The sequence below is a fragment of the Mus caroli genome, chromosome 10 (assembly GCF_900094665.2).
Source record: "Mus caroli chromosome 10, CAROLI_EIJ_v1.1, whole genome shotgun sequence".
Taxonomy (NCBI): Eukaryota; Metazoa; Chordata; class Mammalia; order Rodentia; family Muridae; genus Mus; species Mus caroli.
In genome coordinates this window covers 22,862,841-22,873,341 of record NC_034579.1, presented here as the reverse complement: position 1 = coordinate 22,873,341, position 10,501 = coordinate 22,862,841, and the positions used below count along the sequence as shown (strand labels likewise).

General features: G+C 38.8%; 1 protein-coding gene across 5 annotated transcripts in view; it reads right to left on the bottom strand.

Moving 5' to 3' along the window:
• Nucleotides 1-2,001: 2,001 nt before the first annotated feature.
• Nucleotides 2,002-10,501, bottom strand: part of Arhgap18 (Rho GTPase activating protein 18) — a 221,199-nt gene continuing 212,699 nt past the window's right edge. For 4 of the 5 annotated variants that reach the window (XM_029482498.1, XM_029482496.1, XM_029482497.1 and 1 more), the window contains 3 exons: nucleotides 8,318-8,442; nucleotides 4,193-4,254; nucleotides 2,096-3,647 (listed from right to left, as the gene is read on the bottom strand). In XM_029482498.1, coding sequence (XP_029338358.1) covers nucleotides 3,556-3,647; nucleotides 4,193-4,254; nucleotides 8,318-8,442 — 279 coding nt within the window. In that variant the 3' untranslated portion in view covers nucleotides 2,096-3,555. Of the gene's footprint in view, nucleotides 3,648-4,192; nucleotides 4,255-8,317; nucleotides 8,443-10,501 lie in introns of all 5 variants that reach the window. The other variant, XM_021175112.2, reaches the window with a different exon arrangement.

The following is a 10,501-nucleotide window of genomic DNA, read 5'->3' as shown; positions in this document are numbered from 1 at the left end:
CTTTCCTTCTCTGGCCCTGAGTACGCTCCAGCAACACTGTTGACAAAGCACATTCCTATGGTGGACCTTGGTCCTAAATGTTCCCTTTGTTTAAAGTGTCATTCTAAATATTCACCAGAAAAATCTCCTCTCTGTCCAAGTCTTTGTTCTGTTGTAACTATTCAAGGAGACTATTCATTTTATGTCTTCATATGCAGCGTTGTCCTACTGGCCCCTTCGCCTCTTTATATCCGTCATGTCCTCAGCACCTTTCCTTATACTCTGTAGCTCTGTTCACTTACTTTGTTTAATTCATTACTTGTCTTCATTATTAAAATGTGCCTCCAATAGGATCAATGCCTGTGATTATTTTGTCTACTGAGGAACTCAAGTACACAGCCTACTTCATATATATATATATATATATATATATATATATATATATATATATGAGAGTGAGAGAGAGAGAATGAATCTCTAATAATCATTTGTTGAATGAAGAAACATGATGTATATACTAAGATACATGGAAACAAAACTGTCCTATTTCTGAACTTCTTACCCATATCCTTCTGGTTTACCTCATAACATTTTTGCTTAAACAAGACATTACTGAAAGTTTAATTCTGGGTCTGATTATATCTGTCACATATTCATTCAATAGATTAAGGACTAAAAGCAGACAAATTCATTAAACACAGACACACACATACACCTCTGATGTTAATTATTTTCTCAATTTCGGAATGAGTAACTCAAACAGAACCCCACAGTGTTATCTAACTGCTCTAGGTGCCTGGCACCGAGTCGTAGTAACATATGTATGAACGCCTGTTCATGTCTAAAACGTCTTTCTTTGGACTCAAAGGAATCTCTGCCCAATACTGCCACCTACTGACAAGCAGGTGGGAAGTCAGGACAACCACAAAGTGTACACCAGCTCTACAAACTTGAGAAAACAATGGACTTTTCCCAGAAATGGTCAACAAGGAATTTATATCAACTCCCATAACTACACTAAGTCAAAGTTGTACAAGTGAAAGAAAATGACAAGGACTAGAATTACCTTGAAGGGTTATGCCAGTGAGTGAGGTGGCCAAGCAGGAAAGCAAGAAAAGGGCAGTGGGAACAGGAAGTTCAACTGATAGGTGGCAGGGTAAACACTGACTTTCAGAGTTTTTCATCAGCAACAAGAGCTCAAAGATTTGAGACTCAAAGCAAATGTGTCTGTTTTCACAGTACTGTTCCTTCCTTAACCAAACAGATATTCACTGAAAATTAAAACTTAATACATATATATATATATATATATATATATATATATATATATGTATATATATCACAAAACTCACAGTAAAATCATTTGCATTAATGGTAGGACATGTACCAAGTAGAAGCAAATGTATGCATGTATGTATATATATATATATATATATATATATATATGAAGTAGATGTGTATGTATATATATATACATATATATGTATATATATAGTATATGTGATATGTATATATATATGTATGTTGTTTATATATGCTGTTCAGTACGAGTGAATTTAGACCATGAGGCCTAGGAATGGCTGAAAATAAAACAGCCTTTCTATTTTTCCCAACAAAGCCTGGGAACTCCTCTTCCAGTCCACCCGGGCTGGCAGGCAGTGTGCTAACAATCATTTGACACATGTTCTAGAAACAGTTCTTTATATCACTATCCTGACTCTTGGTCTTTTGTTGCCTCTGAAAAGCCCTAACTGTTTCAAGCACATATTTTTTCTTCAGAATTGTTTATTGTTTGCATTAAATCATCAATAAAAATTTTGTTAAACAGGAAATAAATATATTCTTATAATTTAAAAATGTGTTTTGAAAGTCCTAAAAAATAGATATTTGTGTAAGGGGGTGCGGGAGAAGAAACCTAAAAAAAAAAAAAAAAAATTAAGGTTTTCTCAAATGCCTTCTGAATTTAAAATCTATACAGGAACATAATAGAACCAATAAAGAGTAGTAGTAAATAGAACTTAATTACATTGAAAATAGACTGTTAATTAAAATAATTTAAAAAGACAAACATAGACTCGTGAACATACCCCTGTAATGTAATAATTCCAAGAGATGATTGTTTAGAAAAATTCATTTAATTATAACATTTCTTTAAATACAAAAAGCAATGGCACGAATGAATTCCCATGGCATAACCACAGCACCCATTCCTAGTGCTACCAAAGCACCCATCCACAGGCTGCTCTCGTCATTGTATGCTCAACACTTCCCTGTTCTCATGAACAGCACTTTCTTTCCTGGAGTGGCATCAAGAGCTTCTGAGGATGTGTGTTTGGCTTCCCCTAAAGAACTATGAACAGTGTCATCATATGTCGGTGGCTCATCCACACATGCCACCTTTCGTCAGTGACACTCTACCCTTATGAAATAGTGAACAGTGCTCTTATTTCATTTCTCTTATTTACAGCAGAGGTCCGTGTTCTATCACAGTGTGGTCTGTGCACAAAAAGCCCTGGGGATAATACTTTGCACAGCATCTTAACAAACTGACTCAGATTCTTTAAAATACACACACCGACAAAAGCTTGTTCACATAAATGATTGTCATACCCTGAAGACTCACTCTGAAAGGAGGGAAAGTGGCATTTTACAATGTATTCTCCAATTGTTCCAGGTTGTACTATTATGGTGTGTATAATGTTGCCAAGTAACTTGATATGGGACTTTTCAGATTCTATCTGAAAGAGTGTTGTACACACAAAGTGATCTGGCTTTTCCCATTGTGGTCATAGATGACTCAGTCTGTGTGGCTCCATATTATTTCTCCTGAGTGTTTAAACATTTAATGCTTTGGTGATAATTAAAAGGTCCTGGCAGTCTGGGTCTTGACAATGGGTACAGCTTTGTGCACATTAGTCCAATAAACTCAAGAAGCAACTGCCTACGTTGTTTAGACAGATGATTCAAAGCCATGAGTACTAACATTTTGTGGTAACAAGAATACTGCTGAGTTATCTTTGCCTTCATGGCTTTTTATACCTGCTATTAACTATCTCTTTCTAGTTAAAAAGCAAATTTTATTAAGGGAAGATAAATAGGGAGGGGTAAGGAAGGGGAGACAATATTCTTAAAGTGTAACTAGCACAAAACTCTGTTAGTAAGTCTATTATTAGTAAAGAGTATTTAATCTGCTGGGGATATCACTAGGTGCCTTAAAACATTTGCCCACTATGAGCAAAGTTCTTCTTCAATACCTAGTACCAAAGGGGGGGGGGGGAAAGCGGTAAAGAAGTTATCTCATACAAGAGATAGCTGTCACATATGAACACATTTTAAATTGTGTATATATAAACAGCCCACAAGCTAATTAAGCCCCTTTTTTCTTACTCCAACAATATTTATTTTCTAACAATAATAACAACAATTGTGCAAGCCACAAAAAAAAAAATCTATAATTTTAAGGCTCGAGGGTATCAATTTGTAATAATTGGGTACAGCTGAACAGTTAAGAAACCTGCTACTTTTATTTATACTCTTGACCCAGCAAGAATGATGACACGTCCTCGGGGTTGTCCTCTACACTGGCTTGGATTTTATGACCCACTCGGCATTCGGGTTCAGTTGGTACAAGTCCTTCATGTGTGTATTGTCATCGAGGCAACGTTCCCCTGTGAACGAGATGTGGTGTCAGTCAACACGGCAAGCTAAATCATAAAACTATACTATGGCTTAAGAGCTTAGATTTCAAAGTCTTTATTGCTCACTCGTCCTGGTTTCTCATGACCACATTCAAAGGACTAGCCTGGGCGTTGAAACAGTCAATCTGGTAGTCTAGTCATTCTCTAAATGTCAGAATCTAATTAAGATGTGGAAAATGCTTTGTGTGATGGACTTTAAATGCTTCATTAAAACCTCCCCGCCTTTATTAAACATCAAATCATTTTTAATCCAGTCAAGAAACCGCACTAATTTCCAAGACTTAACAGTGAAAGGAACGGTCAACTGTGCAAAGGTAAATTTAAACGACTATGTAAACAGAAAGAGCTCAAAAAGAGTCCCCAGGAAGAACAGTCAGCCTGCTCAACAAATCCATACCAACCAGCAACCATCTACGGCTTGCTATGATTGCTTTCGAATACAGCAATGTTTTTATTCCACAGGTATAAATATCAACCATTGGCAACCTCACCACATAGAATGAAACTGTGCTTACCAATATTTCCTCCAATCTCATACAGGAAAACTTCTCCTTTCTTGAGTGTCTGGGCAACCCCACTATCAGGGACAAAACAAACTGATTAGTTGCATCCTTAAACATCTTGCAGATAAATCCACTTAACAGGCTGGGGAATTCTAGCCAGCATAGGAATTCATAACTCAGATCTACTAAACTTATACACTTTTGTATTTTTCTCCTTTGTTAAATGTTCCCAACAGATAATAAAAGTGTCACACGTGGAAATGAAATAAATAGAATCAGATATCTAAAGGCAAAGGAATAAATCACTATCAAAATTTGAAAACACCAAAAACCCAAGTTAATTCAACATTGGTATTGCATGATTATTAATATGATTATCTGTTCCTATATAGGCCAAGGATCTGACTCAGTTTTCTTACTGTGCTTAGTATTCATCATGAGACTGTATAAGAGGACAGTCATGGTGTACAAGATGACCACAATAAATTAAGAACTGCCCCATAGGCTGGCTGTTCAAATGGGGAAGGTGAGCTCACCCATACAGTGCAGAAATAAGCACTCTGGACTTGACTCCACTCAGTGTGCTATTTATACATTTATATTCTTCAAAGAATAGATTTTCTCAGGCCGGGCGTGGTGGCGCACGCCTTTAATCCCAGCACTCGGGAGGCAGAGGCAGGCGGATTTCTGAGTTTGAGGCCAGCCTGGTCTACAAAGTGAGTTCCAGGACAGCCAGGGCTGTACAGAGAAACCCTGTCTCGAAAAACAAAACAAAACAAAACAAAAAAAAAACCAAAACAACAACAAAAAAAGAATAGATTTTCTCAACCTGCCATAAAAAGCTGATGTAGCTTAAGCCCATAGATACACTCCGCCATGTTTTGACTTTACATAGTATGTCCATTAATGGGAACCTCTCGCTGTTCCATAACTGTATATGGTTTTGATTTTACATAACAGTTACAAAAGTAAACATTTCTAAAATATCAAATGCACACATATACAAAAATCTTCCAACTCAGCAATTTTTCTAAGTAATTCTATAAAAGAATAACTTCACAAACCTGATAAGACTTTAGAGTCAAGGTTCATATTTCTAGGAGGAAGCTCTCTTATATAATATTCCTTTGATTTTTTTAAGAACTTAGTCCAATATTGCTCTCAGAGCAAGTCTCAAGTGTCTACACAGTTCTTTCATTTTCCAGAAAGCTTAAACAAATTTTCTGGCACCTGATAGCTTGTATATAAGATTAACAAATTCATAACAAATGAGAGGTATCAATATTTTACCAAAGACTGATGGGTAAATGGCCAATTTTTTATAGTTTTTGGTCTGATGTATACTCATTGGCTTGGGCTAAGATAGACAGACAAGGAATGCTGAGGGAAAGTGAGCCAGCTTCCCTAGTGTTCCAATCAGGTGGGATATAAGTGAGGAAAAGTACAGAGTAGAGGAAAAAGACAGTACAGACGCTTACTGAGGGCTGCTTAAGTCATGACTAATGCATAACATGGTGTCTTAGTTAGGGTTTTACTCCTGTGAACAGACACCATGACCAAGACAAGTCTTACAAAGAACAACATTTAATTAGGGCTGGCTTAAAGTTTCAAAGATTCAGTCCATTATCATCAAGGCAGGAACATGGCAGCATCTAGGCAGGCATGGGGAAGGAAGAACTGAGAGTTCTACATCTTCATCTGAAGGCTGCTAGGAGAACACTGGCTTACAGGCAGCTAGGATGAGGATCTAATAGCTCACACCCACAGTGACACACCTATTCCAACAGTGCCACTCCCTGGGCCAAGCATATGTAAACCATGACAGCATGCATTTGAATATATGAACTAATGTTTCTGGTTGTACCAAAAGTATTAAAGTTGAACACATTGTACAACTTCATAAGGAGTTACAATTGGAACATTAGGGAAGATGAGCAGAAGTCCTTGGAGCTTGTAGGAGGCTCCTGTCACAAGTCATCAAGATCTCCACTCTGGGAGGGAAGGGAACAAGCCCATGGAGGAAAGAAAGGTCAAAGGTGGCATCTACGGGTCAAAGGTGGAGACAAGAGAGGGAGCTAGCTGTCTTTATTGTAGCAGAGACACTCAAGGGAGAAAAGTTCAATCTGAGAAATTCCAAATGTATCCAGCCCCTAATTCTGAGGTATTCAACTCAAGACGTTAATGCCAGAGTGACTCCCAGAGACTGGTGTGGGATGAGTTTAGGGGCTGCCTCTGTGGACAAAATATAGGTTCATGTGTGATCTGGGGCAAATACATTCCCTGGCTGAGCTCCCATCAGTGAAACAGAAGGAATGATGGTATTTGCTGCAGGCTTCCACTTCCATTCTCGGAAGTTATACAATGGGGAATGGACTTAAGCTTTCTTCCTCTCCTTTTAACACCTAGCAGAGTCAAAGAGGACAAATATGAACATAAAGTTGATCCTACAGAGGCATCAGCACACAACCTGACTGAAACTCTCCATTGATAGAATGACATAAACCTCAAAGAAAGACTATGTGTATTAGTACATATACTGAGATGCTAACACTCTGGATTTAACTGTGGCCACTGTGCTCCTTCTTAGAATTGGGAACAAAGCACCCATGGAAGGAGTTACAGAGACAAAGTTTGGAGCTGAGACGAAAGGATGGACCATCTAGAGACTGCCATATCCAGGGATCCATCCCATAATAAGCCTCCAAACCATGACACCATTGCATTCACTAGCAAGAGTTTGCTGAAAGGACCCTGATATAGCTGTCGCTTGTGAGACTATGTCAGGGCCTAACAAACACNGAAGTGGATGCTCACAGTCAGCTATTGGATGGATCACAGGGTCCCCAATGGAGGAGCTAGAGAAAGTACCCAAGGAGCTAAAGGGGTCTTCAACCCTATAGGTGGAACAACAATATGAACTAACCAGTACCCCAGAACTCTTGACTCTAGCTGCATATGTAGCAGAATATGGCCTAGTCGGCCATCATTGGAAAGAGAGGCCCCCTGGTTTTGCAAACTTTTTATGCCTCAGTACAGGGGAACTCCAGGGCCAAGAAGTGGGAGTGGGTGGGTAGAGGAGTGGAGGGGGGGGGTATGGAGATAGCATTGGAAATGTAAATGAAGAAAATACCTAATTAAAAAAAAATTCTTGGTTGGTAAGATGGCTCGGTGGGTAAAGGAGTTTCTTGCACAAGCCTTGTGACCTGAGTTTAGCCCTTAGGATCCATATCAGTGTAGAAAGAGAGAAAGGGCTTCACAAATTTGTACACACATATACACACAGGCACACACGCATGCACACATGCACACACACATACTTTTTTAAAATAGAATTTTAATTTCATAGCATAAATAGGAATGTCACTAAAGGTGACTTACACCCAAAATAAGATATTTAGATATTTAAATGGGAAAGGCTATAGGACCCCTCAAATTTGACACAGGTTGAATGGAAACCACACAGTCTATAATGCATACAATGATGGTAAGGAGCTTTCTAAGGACTGTAAGGTATCTGCCCCAGTGCAAAGAAGGACATGATCCTCCCTAGTGAGAACAGCTTGTTCTCTTCTCCTTACTTAGACCTCAGGGGACTGACTGTCCTTTGCAATCACCCAAGCTTTCAGTTTTCAGATTGGAACATTTCTTTCTTATTCATTAAATTTCATAGAGAAAGTTACATCTTCATTTTAATCCTGCTGCATCCTAATTAGCAATCTTTGTAACAGCCTACAAACAGTAATTAACCTCCAACCAAGTGCTCTGGAATTACCGTTGTGTAGTTTCACTTGCCAAGCTCATTGTAGGCAAATGGTGAAGGGCTGCTCACATAGGCTGCATAAAACAACTTCAACTTGCACACAGTCTACCTCTGACTATTCTTTCCAAGGGTCTAATTGTCAACTCTGCTCTGCTGTTCATATGGTAAGACACACACACACACACACACACACTGAGCTGGAAGGAGAAGGAGAGGAGGGGGAGGGAGGAGAGGAGGGGGAGGGAGGGAAAGAGAGAAACAGAAAGAGATACAGAGAGGAGGGGAGAGGGGAGAAGAGAGGGGGAGAGGGGGGATGAGAGAGAGAATATAAATATAAAAATGAGTTATCCCACAGAATAATTAAAACAGACCTCTACCTTTCTTGGCTGAGAAACCTGGCAAGCACATCGCTGGCTTTTAGTTCTTCAGTTAGCTGTATTGCCATGGAAACTTTTGAAAGATGGGGAGCTTGCACTCGAATCACTCCCTGAGGAACATCAGCCTGCAAAGCAATAATGACACTGGAACAGAGCTGACAGCAGCTGGAACATGGAACTCCGTACAATGCACTGTATGGCAAGAGTGCTTAACTACCACTCAGTTAACTCCACTGCATAAAACCTTAACTACTGTATAATGTAATTTGCTAAATTACATCAAACCTCAAATATCCTCTTAATGGTGATAGGGGAACTTTATAATGCCTGTGCAGTAATGCTTAATTATTTTTAAAGATGTAAAGAATGACAGCAATAACCATTACTGCCATATTAAGTGCTGATTTCTGAGGGTTGTCTACCGGAGAGCGCTTCCTCATGCAGCAATTTATGAAATTGAATCAGAAAGAAGCCACTCGGTGCTATGCCTATGTGTGCTTTAACAAAACCTTCCCGCCCAGTAGCAACATCTCCTCTACTTTTCTACATCCCTGGGTGGGAAAAAGAAATAGACTTTCCTGATGCATTTGTACCACATTTGCTTCCCACTTGGTTAATAAGCTTATTGTACTTTACTTAAGAGAACCAATTCTAAGCCCTCTGTCTTTGGATGTACTGGACATTTTATGGATTTAGAGATACCAGTGAAACATTTTGAGGTTTGTAATATTAGAACATCAGCTACAGCATTCAAAATAATAGGCTTAATTAATTCCTAAATGGTTTTTGCTAAAATAAATACTAATTTATTATTTATAACCATATGTCTTAAACAGATTTGAGAACAGCATGCTCAAATTATGTTTAGATATGATTCCTTAAATATTACACATATCCTACTTAATTCAGGCAAAGTTTACAAGCATCTCCTGAGTACTATGCTAGGTCTACTTACCTGCCAGATAGGAAAGATACACATCCTTTAGCACACATTACTTCTGTGTCCCTATTAAATGGATATGGTCTTGCGTTCCTTTTAGTTTTAATCATAAAGCATGAACAAATTGCAGATGCTGTGAATGTCTTTGGAAACTAAATGGAAGTATTCTTTTAGAACTAGTCAGGGAAAAAAAAGCATATGCCCCCAAACCATTTAAAAATGATTCTCACTAACGGGAGAGATTTCATATTGGAATGGCAGAACAAAGCAAAGTGCTGCAGAAGAAGCTTGGGCACCAAGCACCAGGTCCAACCACACGGAGTCTCAATGCCCTTCCATCTGGCAAGTGTTGATCTTGATCTCTCCTACCTGGTATGTAATCTGTCCCAAATGGTGTACTCTGACCTTGCCATGACCCTGACCCTTCCTGAAAGCCCACTTTACAATGTAACAAGGAGGCAGACTTCTTTCATCTGTAACATACTAGAAAATGACCTACTTTCAATAGTAGATGGAACATTTCCTGTGGTGTGGTGTGGGGTGGGGTGAGGTGGGGCAGAGGTATATGTTACTTTCTGAGCAGGTATTAATGATGAAGCACAACTCAGACTGCAGGACTTTCTCCCCTAAGATTAATTACTCTCTAGCTTCTTCCCTAATCTGAACATTACCCATGATGGCTGAGTCACAGTTATCTGTTTCCATCATGGGAAACAGAAGACAATAAGCTGATACCAACAACTGGAATGCTGGTGTGAAAACTGTAATTGAGACACTTGAAATACTGAGGCTATATTCATAACCTCTGTTCATCTTGTCCACACAGTGATGGAAACAAACAGTGTTACTTTGAATTAACATACTCTATCCTCACTATTACTTTGCACATGGCCCTAGCTGGAAAACCAGGGTTTGAATATAACTATGTACTTATGATGTTAAAATTAGGAAATCCTGCTTAATTTACAGTACCAACTATATTTGAATTTGCTTAATAAAACTAACAACAAAGTTCTTTCCATAGTCACCTTTTACCCCACCCTAGGGAATGAAAATGTATTGTGCATGGCGAAATTAAAATGCAAACACAGTAATGGCTTGTACTGTAAGATCGAGAATTGACAAGTGGGACCTCATGAAACTNCAAAGCTTCTGCAACGCTAAAGACACCATCAATAAGACAAAAAAACCACCAACAGATTGGGAAAGGATCTTCACCTATCCTAAATCAGATAAGGGACTAA